The 17,498-nt window shown below is 38.5% G+C and overlaps 1 protein-coding gene across 8 annotated transcripts in view; it reads right to left on the bottom strand.

Moving 5' to 3' along the window:
* clip1a (CAP-GLY domain containing linker protein 1a) overlaps positions 1–17,498 on the bottom strand; it is a 166,035-nt gene that overhangs the window by 7,052 nt on the left and 141,485 nt on the right. For all 8 annotated transcript variants that reach the window (XM_041202209.1, XM_041202213.1, XM_041202212.1 and 5 more), the window contains 2 exons: positions 6,289–6,406; positions 3,792–3,951 (listed from right to left, as the gene is read on the bottom strand). In XM_041202209.1, the coding sequence (XP_041058143.1) occupies positions 3,792–3,951; positions 6,289–6,406 (278 nt within the window). The remainder of the gene's footprint in view (positions 1–3,791; positions 3,952–6,288; positions 6,407–17,498) is intronic.

Genomic DNA, 17,498 nt, shown 5'->3' on the forward strand with positions numbered 1-17,498 from the left:
TAACTAGTACATATGATTGAAGACTTTTTTGCTGTTGTTTATTTCATTCATACGGATGTCAGCTGTGAGTCAGTAGCACCACTCTTGCATACAAGTCAGCAGGTTGTGGAATCAATCCCCACTTCATTGATCTGAACACATCCAGGCTCACACTTCAGTGCAGTACCGATGAGACATTAAACCAAGTCCTGTCTTACCCTCTGAAGTGGATGCAAAAGATCTCATGGAAATATTTTAAGAGGGGCACGGGAAATCTCACAGTGCCCTGGCAAATGTTAAAACAAATGTAGTAATGTAGTTCATTGCTGTTTGATGGAGAGACCATTAAAGAGCGCAGAGAGAGATGAGAGCCCATTAAAGAGCGCGGAGAGAAAGAAAGATGAGAGACCATTAAAGAGTGTGGAGAGAGAAAGAGAGAGACCATTAAAGAGCATGGAGAGAGAGAGAGACGGGAGACCATTAAATAGCGCGGAAAGAGAGAGATGAAGGACCATTAAAGAGCGCAGAGGGAAAGAGAGAGATGAGAGCCCATTAAAAAGCGCGGAGAGAAAGAAAGTCGAGAGACCATTAAAGAGTGTGGAGAGAGAGAGAGAGGAGAGACCATTAAAGAGCACGGAGAGAGAGATGGGATACCATTAAAGAGCGTGGAAAGAGAGAGAGACGAAGGACCATTAAAGAGTGCAGATGGAGAGACGGGAAACCATTAAAGAGCTCAGAGAGAGAGAGAGAGAGAGACGAGGGATCATTAAAGAGCGCAGAGAGAGACAAGAGACCATTGAAGAGTACGAGAGGGAAGAGCATGGAGAGCAGCTGATTGTTGAGTAGGACTGGTGAGTATTTCTACGCTTTAGAGTAAAAGTAAGGCTTCTGGTTTGTGTTTAGGTCTCTAGTCTTCTTTTTCTTTTTTTCTTAAAAGTAGCTTAAGTATAGAATCGATACTGGTGTAAAAAATAATTACAATAAAGTGTAAAGAGCAGGGGATTTTTTATGTGTAAAGAGCAGGTATAGAGATCTACTTTAGTTGTACCTGCCATTTAAGATGCAATTTTATAGTTTATATTCAACCACAATTTGCTTGCTAATTCATGTTTAACTCATGTTAATTCTGGATGTTAAGATATTGGAGAAATAGAATTTAGAATTTGCTTTGTTGATTCTTGTAAAGCAAAAATTCTTCTGCTTCATTCTATTAGCAAAGAACTGGGATTTCAAACTACTTTCAAAAAAAGTTACTGGTCTCGACCAAGATCATAGCACTACATTTATCAAGTTCTACATTAGCTGTAAAACTGTCCAAATGTATTACTCTAAACACGCAATCTTTTTTCTTCATTGTTCTGAGAAAGTGAGCTTCTTGAGACGTCAACATCTATCAGTTTTCATATAATTCATTTGGGATTCTGTTATAAATAGATGATTTATGTAACTCACATTTGCTTATATCTCATTTTAGATTAGTTGTTCATTTTCCCCATAATTTGGAAAATATCAAACTTACAGAAAGTCACAACCAAATAGGCCAACTAAAGTGAAGGTAGGTATGAACTTTGGAAACTGGAACTGTTTTGCCATTCAGTATATTTTAAAGTACGAGGCAGGAATTTTAACCCTACCCACAAGGCAGGAGCTGGGTGGGGTGGGGAGTGGACTGTTAAAATGCGTTGGGTTGCTCACCTTCCATTTCCGGTTTTAACGGATGTACTGACCAGGCAGCCAAACTGTCCATTCAAAGCTGGCAGGATCGCAATTCGCATATGCTAATTGGTCCAATGATATGATTGGGCCTTGACAACGATTTTAACCAGCTTGCGTGGGAAAGCTGTCACAGCTTACTCACCAACTAATGGTCAGTGTGAGGACTATAGGTAGCTGAAGGGACGCTCCAGTTTAAAAAAAAATTTCTTTGTGTGCTCCTCTGAGACCCATAAGGAAAGTTTAGATCTCCCCTGCCACACTCACACACACTCCACCATCCTGGCCCCACTCCCATCGTGAGATATTCCAGAGCCTCAATTCCCGTACATGCCTGATTGCCGTGATTTTCTGGAGGACAGCAGTTGCTTCCTGTGGTTAAAACTGTCATGGTCTTAGAATGCAAGTGGGAAACTGAGCCAGTGTTTTCTGCTGGAAGCCTACTGGCAATTAACATCACCAGTACCCTCAGCCCCACCATCATCATATAACAGCACGTTTTGTGTCAATGCACCACACTGCTAAATGGTCTGAGAGAGGTTTTGTATTTCTCGTGCCCTGCACATGGAACTCTTTTTGAAACAAAAGCAAAAATAGCTGGAAAAACGCAGCAGGACTGACAGTATCTGCAGAGAGGAATACAGTTAATGTTTTGAGTCTGAATGACTCTTCACGGTGGTGATAATAGCTAAAGGATGTGCTAATGGTGACATTAAGGGTAGAAAGCATGAGAAGCAAGTGACAGATGGCCCTAGTGGGGGTGGGGTAGGGGGAAAGGATTGAAATAGGCTAAAAGGTGGAGATAAAACAATGGATGGAAATAAATTTAAAAATAATAATAGATGGGAAAATAAAAATATATATAAAAAATTAGAAAAAAAGGGGATCGGAAAGGGAGTGGAGATAGTTCATGATCTGAAGTAGTTGAACTTAATGTTAAGTCCAGAAGGCGGTAAAGTGCCTAATCGGAAGATAAGGTGCTGTCCCCCCAGTTTGCATTGAGCTTCACTGGAACATTGCAGCAGGTCAAGGACGGACATGTGGACATGAAAGCAGGGACTTGAAATGGCAAGCGACAGGGAGGTCTGGGTCAGGCTTGCAGACAGACCAAAGCGGTCACCCAGTCTGCGTTTGGTGTCTGCTGCAATGTTTCATTGAGTTCAACAACTTCAGATCATGAACTCTCTCCTCCATCCCCACCCCCTTTACAATCCCCCTTTTTTCTTATTTATTTATATATTTTTCTTATTATTTATATATTTTTTAAATATATTTTTCTTTTCCCACCTATTTCCATTATTATTTTAAAATTTATTTCCATCCATTGTTTCATCTCCACCTTTTAGCCTTTTGTGATCCCTTCCCCCTACCCCACCCCAACTAGGGCTGTCACTTGCTCGTCCTGCTTTCTACCCTTAATGTCATCATTAGCACATCTTTTAGCTAATACCACCACCGTCAACACTCCTTTGTCCTTTTGTCTATGCCATCTTTGGCAATCTCATCTTTGCCTCCGCCTATCACTGGCCCTCTATGCAGCTCTACCTGTCCCACCCCCCTCAAACAGATTATATTTCACCTCATTTCTATTTTTCTTTAGTTCTGATGAAGAGTCATTCGGACTCAAAACGTTAACTGTCTTCCTCTCTGCGGATGCTGTCAGACCTGCTGAGTTTTTCCAGCTATTTTTGTTTTTGTTTCAGATTTCCAGCATTCACAGAATTTTATTTTTATTTTGAACTCTTTTTGAACCTCAATGCCACAGTGGGAGATCACAGAAGTTAACCACCCCTTGGCACTCACATCAATTGTCTAGAAGCTCTGATATAACAGTAGCAAAAGCTTGGGTGAATACCAGATGGGACCTGGGTCATAAAGGTCTTTATAATCATTTGCAGAAATATTATTTACAACAAAAGGAAAATCCTAATTTTACACTGAAAAATAAAGCATTCAAATTAAACTTGACAATAATCATACAAAGTTGCATTGATTAAAATACATACCAATAAAACACAATTAGGCATTAAACTACTGTACTAATTAAAAATGGGAAGCAAATATTAAGAGCTATTGATGTTCTATTGATGTCTATTTACCTGAAGAGGATGTGACATTGTCAAGCTGCCTCTTGTTATCGTTGATTTTCTTCTCCAAATTCTGCACCTTTTGTTCAAGTTTTGATTTGTCGGATTCCAACGACTGGACTACCGAATGCAACTTTTTTGCCATGGCACTTTCATTTCGTAACTCTGCGATCTACAAACCAAACAAAGTCAAGCATCACTGATGTGATGACAATAGCATGTGTTCCAGAAGCTGAATAAAAATATTCACTTAAGGGAATTTCTAGTAAAGTAAAATTGAAGCTTTACAGACTGTTTTACGTTTCAAGACAGTACACGAAACACCCTGTAACAAACTACGAGTAATTCAGAATTCATTCGTCTGATGACATTGTCCTAACAAATATTTACTGCCCCTAATTAACATTTCAGGGCTGCTTTTGGTGTTGACTTCTTAATTTAGCTTTGACCCCTTGGAAAGCTTTTTCAGATTTGCATTAGGACAATATTAAGATTTACCAACTTTCAACTGGGTTAGTGAGTCACAAAAGTTGGTTATAAAGAAGTGTGCACTGGTGGAAGATTACATTGCTGGGAGACTTATTTAAGCTTTAACTACTTAGCCTACCATCACAGCAGGAAAAATAAAGTAGTCATGTGAGGAACTCTGATTAAATGCAGTTAAATAATCTAAAATACAGGATCAATTTCAAACGTGAATGATACACACATAACCTTATTCAGGAAAGGTATTTCATTTGTGAAAATCATTGTAAGAGTCAACAAAATTTCATTGGATGGTTGGAGGGGGGTGCTGAAGAGAAAACTGCAAGTACTTTAACCCATTCAAATTACATTTATATAATTGCTTAAATATTTACTCAATTTCTGACAGAATGGCTTGCAACAATTGAAAGTTCACACAAAGAGCAACGTCTAACGAGAAATCCCTTAATTTAAGTGTTTCATTGTTTTAGTCGAAACTCGTTTCATTTACAAATCAATGCTTTTGTGAAAAATTTCTCAACACCTTTATCTAATAAAGTGCCAAATGAATCTGAAGTTTTTTATTTTTGCATTAGTGACAAAGTGCAGAAAATGTAGACACAAATTCCAATGCATTAATGGTCCTAATTCCTAGCAATGCCTATTTTTGAAAGGAACCCAGTGAAGGAGAAGGCAAAAGCTATTAACTTTGATTGAAATTCCAAAATAAATTTGAGGAGCTGCTCTGAACATTTGGTCTCTTTTTGAAAAATTAAACAGTTACAGTCATTAACACATTTTTGTTAATTTGAGGCTTTTATTTTCTTTATTTGAATACTTTTTGTTTAAACAGAGCACTGATGATATCACGGGGAGGAATAGTGACTTGGAGCATGGTGTCAGCTATGGTTCAATGGTAGCCCTCTCAACCTAGAGGCTTGAACACAAAACCTAGGCTGACACTTCAAGTGCTGTACCAAGGTAATGCTGTCGGAAGTGCTGTCTTTTGGATGAAACGTTAAAATAAGAACCCGTCTTCCTCTCAGGCGTACTTAAAAATCCTATTTTGAACAACAGCAGAGGAGTTTGTCCTGGTTATTACTCATCCCTCAACCAATGTCACTAAAACAGATTATCTGGTCATTATCACATTGCTGTTTGTGGGAGCAATCTGTACACATTTTCTACATTACATTGAAAACGAACAAGTACTTTGTTGGCTTAAAAATACCTTGGGATATCCCAAGGTTCTGAAAGGTGCTAAAATAAACTTTATCTTTTCAAACCAACAAAATTACTGACCTGGATTGTGACTGTTGATTAAGTACCTCTACCAACTTGAAATCAGCTCCCTCACATGGTCCGGCTGAGAAACTCTTGCAAGCCAGTAGACATTAATGTGATGTAATAAAAACTTACACCTAGTTTGCCTGATTGTGAACACTGATGGTACCAATACATTTTGGTGGGCTCCTATCAATGCCCCAATTGGAAAGCCTAGGTCCTTAGTGTTTACTGTAGTCAACAATAGGTTTTTAAAAATAAAAGCGTAGAAATAAAAAATGGTTCATTACTCTTTTTTTAAAATAAGAGGCACCTTATTCTCTAATAAATCCACAGTTTCTAACCAAAGTCAATTTCTTAATGTTAAGATGTAGTGAAGTTTCTTTTTAAACCCACTGAGGTACACAGTGTCTGGAAAGACAGATGATCATACAGTAGAAGGATGGTTAATCAGCTCTATTTATCCATACAAAATCTGAAAAACTCATACTAAGCTGAATGAGTTATCATATTTATCACTTGGAAAGATACCATCACTCTCACTGGAGTACACAGCGTTTTATAAAAATTAATCTGGCTTCTCAACTACCCCCTCAACCAACCTTGGGTGAGCGTGTTTTAATCCATGAGCAAAGCTACTAGTGATCAACAAACATCCTTATGATTAATTGCAAGACAACAGACATTTAGTGAAGCTCAAATCTCTTTCATATTTGCATATTCCAAACACATATGTCATCTGCTAAGACAAATAACTTACCTCGTTCCTGAGCTTCTCTAGTTCTTTGTCTCTATCTGTGATCAAGGCACTAGTAGTAGTGATGGATTTCTGTAAGGATTTTTTGTCTTCATCAAACTCTTTCTTTAATAAAGATTCTCTGCAGAAAAATGAAGCGTCTCAGAAAAATATCAAACCACAAAATGTTTAAAAAGGCTAAATTTTATTTTCACATTCACTGGTATACTGCAGCATACAATTGTCCAAAATTAACCAAATCAAGCCACTATCAAAATTCAGTATGCAGACATTACTCATTAAAATATTTTTGTATTTTTGTTTAGAAATAGGAAATCTCATACTTACATTTTCACTGTTGTGTCAATATTTTGACATTTTAGAACTGCAGTAAGACATAAAAACTATTCCAAAGTAGATTGGGCCACACTGACACCAAATTGCACTTTCGGTCATCTGAACATGCATAGTTTTGCATACCAATGACTGTATCCATGTTACTTATAAAACACACTACTGTTCAATTTAACAAAATTGCATATTTTACAGTTAAAATAACAACACAAAAAACACAAAATCCTAACTCAGAATCTGACATTCATTAAAGGCACATGATGCCAAGCAACAACAATTACATGCGTAGCTTCACTGCAATTACCAGTACCATGCAAATAAATATCTGTAGTGAATCCTGCTGATATCTGCATGTTCCCTCTCTGAAATTGGTACTGACCTGAACTTTCATACAAAGAGACTATAAATAATTATGATTAAACAGATTTCAGCTTAGGTGAGGAAGCATTCAGATCCAGTAGGCAGAGCAGGTTCATTAAGACACACAGCATGCTGAACGAAATGAAACCAATTCTTTGAGCGGAGAAGGCAATATAAATTGCTAAATTGATTTCCATGCTATCAGTCATAAACAGGAATGAGAAAATTAAGTGGAGAATCTGGGTTTTAAAGCAATAGAACACAATGTTCGACATAAGTGACCCTGGTCCCACCTTACAACTATTTGTACTTATTTCCCAATGCAAATTTGTTTAAAATATCAGAGATAAATTGAAAAAGATTGGTAACTGAGGTTGTGAATTTGGTTTTCCCCACTCTATGCAATCTTTTATGCTTACTTAAGTATATTCTAAAACATTTCAAAAATCACAGACTCATTTCGGAAAATATATTTCTGAATTCTAACTGTTGCTTTATAATTTATAAATTACAAATGTTTTTTCCTGGCTTTTGGTAAATTGTTAATTTTGAAAACTTTTATACTTTCTTGTGGTCTGTTTGAAGTCTTCTTTTCTGCTCAATACATTTCTATTCTTTTGTGCATAAAAATATAGCATCGTAGGACTTTGTGCAGTCTGACAAACTGCTTTGTAACCTGAGCCCCAAGGCAACCTCCCTCTTGATCCTAGAAGCACATGAGTGACATGGGTACTATTAACTAAAGCACTTAATCTATACAGAAAAAATACTTCCAAGAGTTGATTTTCTGGTGGGAAATGAAAAATCGACAGTTACGCGTTAAACTCACTGTTCAGGTAATGGCAACTTTTTAAATGGAGTAATAATTTCTAGTGTAGTGTTACTACGACTGAACAAAGAAGTAGGAAGACCCTACAAGTACAAATTTGTATTATATAAATGCACAATGAAGTCCCCTTCACATGATATTACGGAATATATGCATTACTAGCTAGAAATAGCTAGCAATAGTAGAAGATCAGATAACAAAAATTTGTTTGCAGCCAGTTATCAATGAATGAAGAATGCAAATGTAAATTAAGTAGTGCATAACAAATTACAATATAAAAATGCTGATACTGTGCATCATCTTTTATTTTTATCTTTATGGTTCTGCATATTATATTCTTAAAGATGAGGGACATCCGTTTTAGAATATGGAACATATTTTTCACTCATGTCAGCATCAGCACAGCATAGAAACTCAACCCTGAAATAGCATCAGAAGGTGCCATTCCAATGAGGCACTGAGATTCAAATTTTGCACCAATGGAAAGCATTACGCTTTGCGTACCCAAAGGAATTAGTTTGTTACTGCCGAAGTTCAGCAGTGAGGGGAGATAGCCATTTCATCAGGTTAGCAAAGCACTGTACCAGGATGCAAGTCATTGTCTGTATTTTCCCACACATTCCAAAAACTTGACATGCCATCTGGAGAAAAGTGAAATGAAGCAGTGGCCAGAACTTTATAAGAAAATAAATCTGGACCATGAATTATTGTAGTCTCAGTCCTGTGTCTGCTAGTGATGGTGACAGAGTATACTGACGGAAGTTTGGGTGTAGGCTGGTCTAATTTATTTTGTGGAAACTGATGAATGATGAAAGAGAACATCAAACATAAGAAACAGGAGAACACTTTAAGCTTGTCAAAGCTGTTCATCTGATCAATGCTGATGTTGGGCTTCAATTCCACTTTACCCCCTGCTCCCCATACCCCTTGATTCCCTGAGAGAACAAAGATCGGTCTATCTCAGCCTTAAATAAAATCAATTATGGCGCATCCACAACCCTCTGGGGTAGAGAATTCCAAAGGTTCACAACCCTGAGTGAAGAAATTTCTCCTTACCGATCAGCCCCTTATCATGAAACGGTGCCCACTTGTCTAGAGTCCCAGACTCGGGAAACAATGACTCAGCATCTACCCAATCAAGTCCCTTCATAATCTTAAATCTTTTATTGAGATCACCTCTCATTCTTCTAAACGCCAGAGAATACAGACCCAATTTACTCAGCCTCTCATCATAGGCCAGCCCTCTTATCCCAGGGATCTCTCCAGTGAACCTTCACTGTACTGCCTCCAATGCAAGTATATCCTTCCTTAAATATGGAGGCCAAAATGGCACACAGTATTCCAGGTGCAGGCTTATCAGAGCTCTGTATAATTATAGCAAGACTTCTTTATTCTTGTGCTCCAATCCTCTTGCAATAAAGGCCAATGTACCATTTGCTTTCCTAATTGCTTGTTGTACCTGCATGTTAACTTTGTGTTCCTTGTACAAGTACAATCAAGTCTCTTTGAACATCAACATTAAAGTTTCACACCTTTTAAAAAATATTCTGCTTTTCTATTCTTCATTGTACTCCAACTGCCATCTTATTGCCCACTCATTAACCTGTCTACATCTCTTTACAGCGTCTAGGGGGAGGAAATATACTACAAAATTAAAAATAAACATGGTCATAAATGAAAAAGATATGACGTGCAACAGCACTGTGCTTTTAACAGGGATCTACAGATCTCACAAAGATAAAAGTACTCAGTGAGAAAAGGAAACTGACCAAAAGACTTCACAGAAAGGCTTTTAGTATACAAAAATGGATATTAAACTGGCTCAACATTTGAGAAACAGGAATGTAAAGGTTTACAGTTTAAGTTCTATGATTATCTGTAAACCAACAAGAGAGTAGCAGAATTATGTTTACCTTCACTCAAACCTTTTGACTGTTCCTGCTCATCAAGATTAACTCATGATAAAACAGCTGATCTACCTGCTCAATTATCCCCTTCAAAGAAACACTTGCAACATCAGCCACCTTATCAAAAGTGTATATTCAATGGCAACTATATTCTCCAGTTATGGAGATCAGTGCTAAAGCTTACACATAACTCACTTGTAGTGAGCCCACCAGTTTTTACTGCCCTGATCTCAGGACAGATTTTAAAATCAATAGAAAATTTGCTTGTTTAAATATTCTTCTGTACAGGTGAACACAGCACATGTTAATAATACCAGCAGTGAATTTAAGCAGTAGCCTCTCAATTTTAGAATCAGCAGTTCTGCTGAAGGCAGTGCCGTGGAGGCTGTCAATCAACAGAGGTGAACACAAGCTGCCTTCAGTTGCTAGCTCAGCAGCTGGGAAAGCTGATGGTGGCCATTAGGAAACAACATTAATCAGCTTTGCCAGACACAGCAGAGAGATAGGCAAAAGAATATTGCTGATAAAGGAGTTGGTAGATTAGCTTTTCTAGCATCAGGTGGCCTTGGATGCAGCAATAGAGTAAACTATAATAGTATGTTGTTGAAGTCTCTTAATTATATGCTAATTCCTTTCACTTCCATTATCAATTGCTGTGTGCATATCATATTTTCCTTTGAATATTTAGACCATTGTCATGCTTAGAAATATGTAGAAATTATTATTGATGATTAATAATTACAATGCAACTCTTTTGGTGATATCTTATAGTCATGTCATATCAGGCACCATTTGAATCCTACAACTCTCATGATCATGAAATGGATTAAAGAGTTTAGGTTCAGCTACAGCTTTTAAATTACTCTATAATTTCCATTCAAAATGCAATTCAAAATCTCAAATCCATAGAAAGTGCAATGAATCTCTGCATTTAAAAAATTGAATCTGAGTTGAAATTGACTGTGTCGGAAGAAAAGGCAATAAACTCAAGATTGTCTACTTGTACCAGAACTCAAATAAATATCTCAATATCTAAATCCCTTTAAAAACAAATTCAGTGCTTTACGATTTAAAGTATAAGTTTGAACCGATTTGAAAAGTTACATATCACTTCAAAATATGAACAGATTGATGGTAGTAAAGACCTGGATTTTCATTATTGTGAAGTTAGTTGTTTCTTTGGATATGAGACTTCTGAATTTTCTATACAACTTAGGAATCATTTTATGAATTTGTATCGCCATCAGGTATACATATTGGAAATTCGAGCATATTTTATGTGATTTTGTCAGCCATTATTTTAATGGATCAGAAAATAAAGCAACATGTGCCTGAATTTTCGATATGGCCCAGCAGTGGGTAAGGCTTCCACCAATAATAAAAGAATCAGAATGTTACTCATTTAGTGCCATCATCAACCATACTGAGCTCACAAATAATGTGGGACAAATAATAAATTTTCCTCTCCATTACCTCAAAGTAGGACAATCCCTGTCAACCTCTGCGACATTAGTGTGTAACACTTCAATTTTGCACATCATCTGTATCTGTGTCAAGAACTGACCACAGATAGTCCAAACACATTTCCCTTAGTACACCTTTACAGCTATGAGAGAGAGCTGTCAGGGTAGCAATTAAACTCAAGTCCCAGAGGTGAATGGAAAGGACAGCTTTCTAACCACTGGATCAGACTTGCCTCTCCAAATCAATAATCATTTCATTTTAGCATGTGTGTTATTCTTAAATCAGTCATATGGCAAATGGAATTTTTTTTTTCTCCCAAGTAATTTAGAACAGTTTCAAGAAAAGCAGTTGATGCTGTGTCTATTAATTCCATCAAATAAGGCCATGATACATAGGTAGTTTGGAATGGGATTGAAGATGACATGGATAAATATAGCAAGAGGTGACCATATACTGTATGGAGCATAATGGTTTCACTGATACAAAAGCAAAATACTGCAGATGCTTGAACTCTGAAATAAAAGCAGAAAATGCTAGAAAGACTCAGATGATCTGGCAGCATCTATAGAGAGAGAAAAACAGAGTTAATTAATGTTTCAAATCTGTATGACTTCAGAGCTAGAGAGAAGTAGAAATGTGATAGATTTTAGACTATTTAAGAGGTGGTAGAACAGCTGGAGCAAAATAGATCAGGGATAGGTAGGAGCGAAGGAGAAATTTGACAAAAATGTCATGGATACACATAATGGTAGTGTTAAAGACTAAAGAAGGTGCTGATAGTGGCTAAAGTGTAAAGTAGCAGAATGTGTTCATAGAAGAACAAAAGTCAGTGCTCTGAGAAAGCACAACATAAAAACAAGTGATAGATAACCCTATTTGGGGGGGAGGTGCGGGGGTGGTGGGGGACAAAGAATAAAAAAAGTAAATAACATAAATAAATTTAAAATAAATATATAAAATTAAATAAAATAATAAAACATAATAATAATTGGATTAAAAAAAGGGTAAAGATGGAGGAGGCAGTTCATGGTCTGAAGTTTTTGAGCTCACCATTAAGTTCTGAAGGCTGTAAAAAGTGCCTAATTGGAAAATTGAGGTGCTATTCCTCCAATTTGCGTTAGGCTTCACTGGAACATTGCAGCAGGCCAAGGATTGACATGTGGGCATGAGAGCAACATGGTGTGTTGAAATGGCAAGCAACAGGAAGGTCTGGATCATGCTTGCGGACTGAGTGAAGGTGTTATGCAAAGTGGTCAACCAGTCTGCGTTTGGTCTCCCAAGTGTAGAAGAGACTGCATTGGGAGCAGCGAATATAATAGACCAAATTGAAGGAGGTGCAAGTGAAGCGCTGTTTCACCAGAAAGGGGTTTATGGAGCCTTGTTTGGTGAGGAGGGAGGATTAATGGTGCGGGTGTTGCACCTCCTGCGATTGCATGGGAAAGTGCCGTGGGAAGGGGATGAGGATGATGTAGGTGTGAACCAGGGAGTCACAAAGGGAACGGTCCCTACAGAATGCTGACGGCAGGGAAGAGGGAGATGTGTTTGGTGGTGGCATCATGCTGGGATTGGCAGAAATGACAGAGGATGATCCTTTAACTGCAGAGGCTGGTGGGGTGAAAAAAAGTGAGGATAAGGGGGACCCTATCATGGTTCTGGAAGGAAGGGGGTAGGGGTGAGGAAAGAACTGCGTGAGATGGGTCAGACACGGTTGAGGGCCCCGTCAACCACAACAGTATGCCGTTTTGGAAGGTAGCATCATCGGAACAGGTGCAATGGAGGCGGAGGAACTGAGAGAATGGGATGAAGCCCTTACAGCAAGCAAGGTGTGAGTAGATGTGGTTGAGGTAGCTGTAGGAGTCAGTGGGCTTGTAATGAATATTGGTAGACAATCTATCTCCAGAAGTGGAGCCAGAGAGGTCAAGGAAGGGAAGGAAAGTGTCAGAGATGGACCATGTGAAGGTGACAGAGGGGTGGAAATTGGAAGCAAAAATCGATAAATTTTTCCACATCCAGACGAGAGCATGAAGTGGCACTGATATAGTCATTCACGAACTGGAAAAGAGAATTGTGGGAAGGGACCGGAGTAGGACTGGAACAAGGAATGTTCCATGTACCCCACAAAAAGACATGCATAACTGGGGCCCATGTGGGTACCACCCATAGTGACACCTTTTATTTGGAGGAAGAGGGACAAGTTAATGGAGAAATTGTTTAGTGAGAGAACAAGTTCAGCCAGGCAGAGAGTGATGGAAGAGGGGGATTGCCCGGGCCTCTGTTCAAGGGAGTGGAGAGCCCTCAGTCTGTCCTGTGGGAGATGGAGGTGTAAAGGGACTGGATGTCCATGGTTAAGAGGTGGCAATTAGGGCCAAGAAACCGGAAATTATTGATATGACATAGATGCCAGAAGAATTGCAAACATAGGTAGGGAGAGACTGGACAAGGGGAAATAGAATGGTCATGATAGGAAGAAATGAGTTCCATAGGGCAGGAACAGGCTGACACAATGGGTCTATCAGGATAGTCTCGTTTGCGGATTTTGGGAAGGAGATAGAAGCAGACTGTGCGGGGTTGGGAGACTATGAGGTTGGGAGCTCTGGAGAGGAGATCTCCAAAGGAGATGAGGTCATTGACAGTTCTGGAAACAATGGCTTGATGTTCAGTTGGGGTCATAGGCCAGGAGGAGATAGGAAGAAGTGTCTGAGAGTTGGCGCTCTGTCTCCATTTCTGGTGATAGACTGTCCACCAATATTCATTGCAAGCCCAACAGCTCCCACAGCTACCTTGACTGGAGCTACTCACATGCTGCTTCCTGTAAGGACTCCATCCCATTCTCCCAGTGCCTCTGCCTCCGTTACATCTGTTTTGAAGATGCTCCCTTCCAAAATGGCGTTTCTGACATGCCTTCCTTTGTCCTTTACTGAGGACTCCCCCTGCTGTGATTGACAGTGCCCTCAAACGCGTCCGACTCATCTCCTGCACCTCTGCCTTCTCCTCCCTCCCAGAGTCCCCCATGTCCTCACTTTTCACCCCACTAGCCCCCACAGTCAAAGGATCATCCTTCGCCATTTCCGCCTACTCCAGCAAGATGCCACCACCAAACACATTTCCCCCACCCGAACCCTCAGCCTGTCAGCATTCCCAAAGGACCCTTCCCTCTGTGACACTCTGGTCTACTCCTTCAACACCCCCAACTCCTCATCCTCTTCCCACGGCACCTTTCCATGCAATTGCAGAAGGGGCAACACCTGCCCCTCTACCTCCCCCCTCCTCACTGTCCAAGGCCATAAACACTCCTTTCAGGTGAAGCAGTGCTTCACTTGCACCTTTTTCAATTTGGTCTACTGTATTTGCTGCTTTCAATACAGTCTCCACTACATTGGGGAGACTAAACGCAGACTGGGTGACTGTTTTATGAAACACCTTCATGCAGTCCGCAAGCATGACCCAGACCTTCCTGTCACTTGCCATTTCAACACACCATCATGCTCTCTTACCCAAATGTCCATCTTTGGCCTGCTGCAATGTTCCAGTGAAGCCCATTGCAAACTGGAGGAACAGCACCTCATCATCTGATTAGGCACTTTACAGCCTTCAGAGCTTAACACTGAGTCAACAACTTCAGATCATCAACTCTCTCCTCCATCTTTACCCCTTTTTTAAACCAATTATTTATTTTATTTTTATTTATTTTTAATTTTTTTTATTTATTCATTTTAAATTTAAAAAAAACCTTTTTCCACAACTCCCCTCACAGGGCCACCTGTTAGTTGCTTTCTATGTAGCGCTTTCACAGAGTGCTGACCCTTGTTCTGCTATTAACACATTCTGCTGACTTGCTTTTATGCCAACATCAGTACCTTCTTTAGTCTTTAACACTACCATTAACACACCCTTCGTCTTGTGTCCATGATATCGTTGTCAAATTTCTCCTTAGCTCCCACTTATCCTGACCTTCTATTTTGCTCCACCTGCTCCACCCCCCTCTTAAACAATATAAAATCGATGACATTTCTACTTCTCTCTAGCTCTGAGTCAGACAGATTCGAAACATTAATTAGCTCTGTTTCTTTCTCTATAGATGCTGCCAGACATGCTGAGATTTTTTTCTAGCATTTATATTTCATGGTTCCACTGATGTTTTGACCATGGAAATGTCAGAAAAGCAAGTGGCCGGTTTTCAAAATTGAACATTAAATGCAGAAACATATTGTGCAGTTCTGTTTCACTGTGTTGCTTAGAGAGGTCTTTTATAAAACTTGCTATCAAATGATTAAAAAGGTTGTTAAAAAGGTTGGAGTCCACTTTAGGGCTGATTGTACATGGTCTGCAAGAGGCAAGCTTGATGAGCTGCATGACCTGCGTTTGAAGTTTATGTTTTTACATGAACTGGAAAATTGGTATTTCTTCACAAAATTTTACCTGAGTGCATTTGCATTCTATTGTAGATAACAATGATCAAATATGGTGAAAAAATAAACTAGAAAAATCCTCAAATATCAAGTTAATCTTAAAAGTATTTTGCTGTGAATTCAATTTTCTAACTATTACACCCTATAACAACATAAGCAGTTCGCTATGATAACGGCTATGTAAATCTGATCATTGAATCAGAGAATCTAGATTGGCATATCCAACAAAGTATTCTGAACCTAAAACTCCAAATTGTCAGATTGGGTTTTTGAAACTTAACGACTAGGCCCTCAAAATATCAGTACTATCTGCAACTACGCAGGAATCCCAACAAGTATTTGTAAGTAACAGTATTTAGACTAGATACTAACATTTCTCCAAAACAAATTTAGCAGTGCTTTTTGTTTTTGTAATTTGTATCAAAGGTTCCTTGCATCACCCAGATTCTCCTCTTACTATGAAAGTAAGAAAAAAGTCTAGTCATGAAGCAAATACCTTGAAGTGTTATTGGGCAAGCTTTAAAAATGCAAGATAACAAGAAGCACAAGTTAGAAACATGGAAGAAAAATGCAAATTACAATCCAGGAAGTTACACAATTCCGCATTAAATGGTTTATTTCGTTAAAAAGCTGCTTGAAATAATTCACACAGAAGCAAGACACAGTAAAGGAAGGTTGCAGCCATAGTATGTACAAAAAATATTATGGTTCGATTGGTTTTGGCTACTTATTGTAACGTGGATAGACTTTTTTCAGTCTTACCATCAAAGACAGACAGATTTAGCAAGGACAGCAAAATTAGGAGAAGGAGAGAGAAAGGAGTGAGATGAGGTTTTGTAAGTAATGCAGAGACACAATGACACTTTGCAAGCCACACTGACTTGTTTGACAAGCTTGCGTTAGCACAGAAACACAAGTCAATGTTCATTAAAATAGATATCCATTTATCCATCAAAAGATTAACATTCTATAGCCACATGTTTACAACGTTTACAACACAAAAGTTCACTTTGGATGTTTGGAAAGTCAGAGATGATCAGCTTTCTGCTTCTCAACATATGTAAATTTAATTGCTTCCTTATTTTCAAAAATAATTTGAGGCCTGCTGTATAATTTTCTCATCAAATATAAAAAAAGGATAGAATTTGCCATTTTGAGCAGGTAATACTAACAACAGACATGGTCTATGTATTCATATTTAGTTTTAGTTAAGCTGAAACAGGGCATGCTTTATCTTAAAATATGATTTTAGGAAAAAGTTGTGATGGAAGATGCTTTCCTGGGCTATTTTAAAGAAAAACGCTCTCAAACGGTTTACACATTTTTCAACAGTGACCCACATAACTGATGAAATATTTTACTGACCTGGAATTTTAAAAAGAGCTTGAAAAGGTAATGTATTGACCCAATTTCAAAAATGATGGAATTTTGTACGCAGAAATAGAAGACGCAGTTAAGCACTTTGACCTGATCTTGCTGTATTGCAAATGGAATCCTGCTCATAACATTGTATTTTTCACATAAGTAGAATGCCACTGTTTCTCCTTCAGGGAATGCAATTCTGGATAGAATTGCAGCAAATTAGCAAGATTATTCTACTTTTCAAAGCTACATAACTTGTATGCAATTCAGTCCAGATCCAAACAATGTGATTTACCTTTACCCACAAATTTTGAGAACATTATGCTGCACACCCCTAGAATACATTCCAGTTATATTCCAATAAAACTGGTTGTATTCTACCCAATATGCATAAACATGAAGCAGAAGCAACATTCTCTCTCCTTTGGTAAAATGAAATGTTCTGAGCTTGATTTAATCTCAACAGAGCAAGATCTGGGTCACAGCAAAAGGCAGAGGAACTGATTTGACTAAACTTATTCCTTACCATTTTAAAACTTGTGTTACATT

This window comes from Carcharodon carcharias, chromosome 13, assembly GCF_017639515.1.
Source record: "Carcharodon carcharias isolate sCarCar2 chromosome 13, sCarCar2.pri, whole genome shotgun sequence".
NCBI classification, from domain to species: Eukaryota; Metazoa; Chordata; class Chondrichthyes; order Lamniformes; family Lamnidae; genus Carcharodon; species Carcharodon carcharias.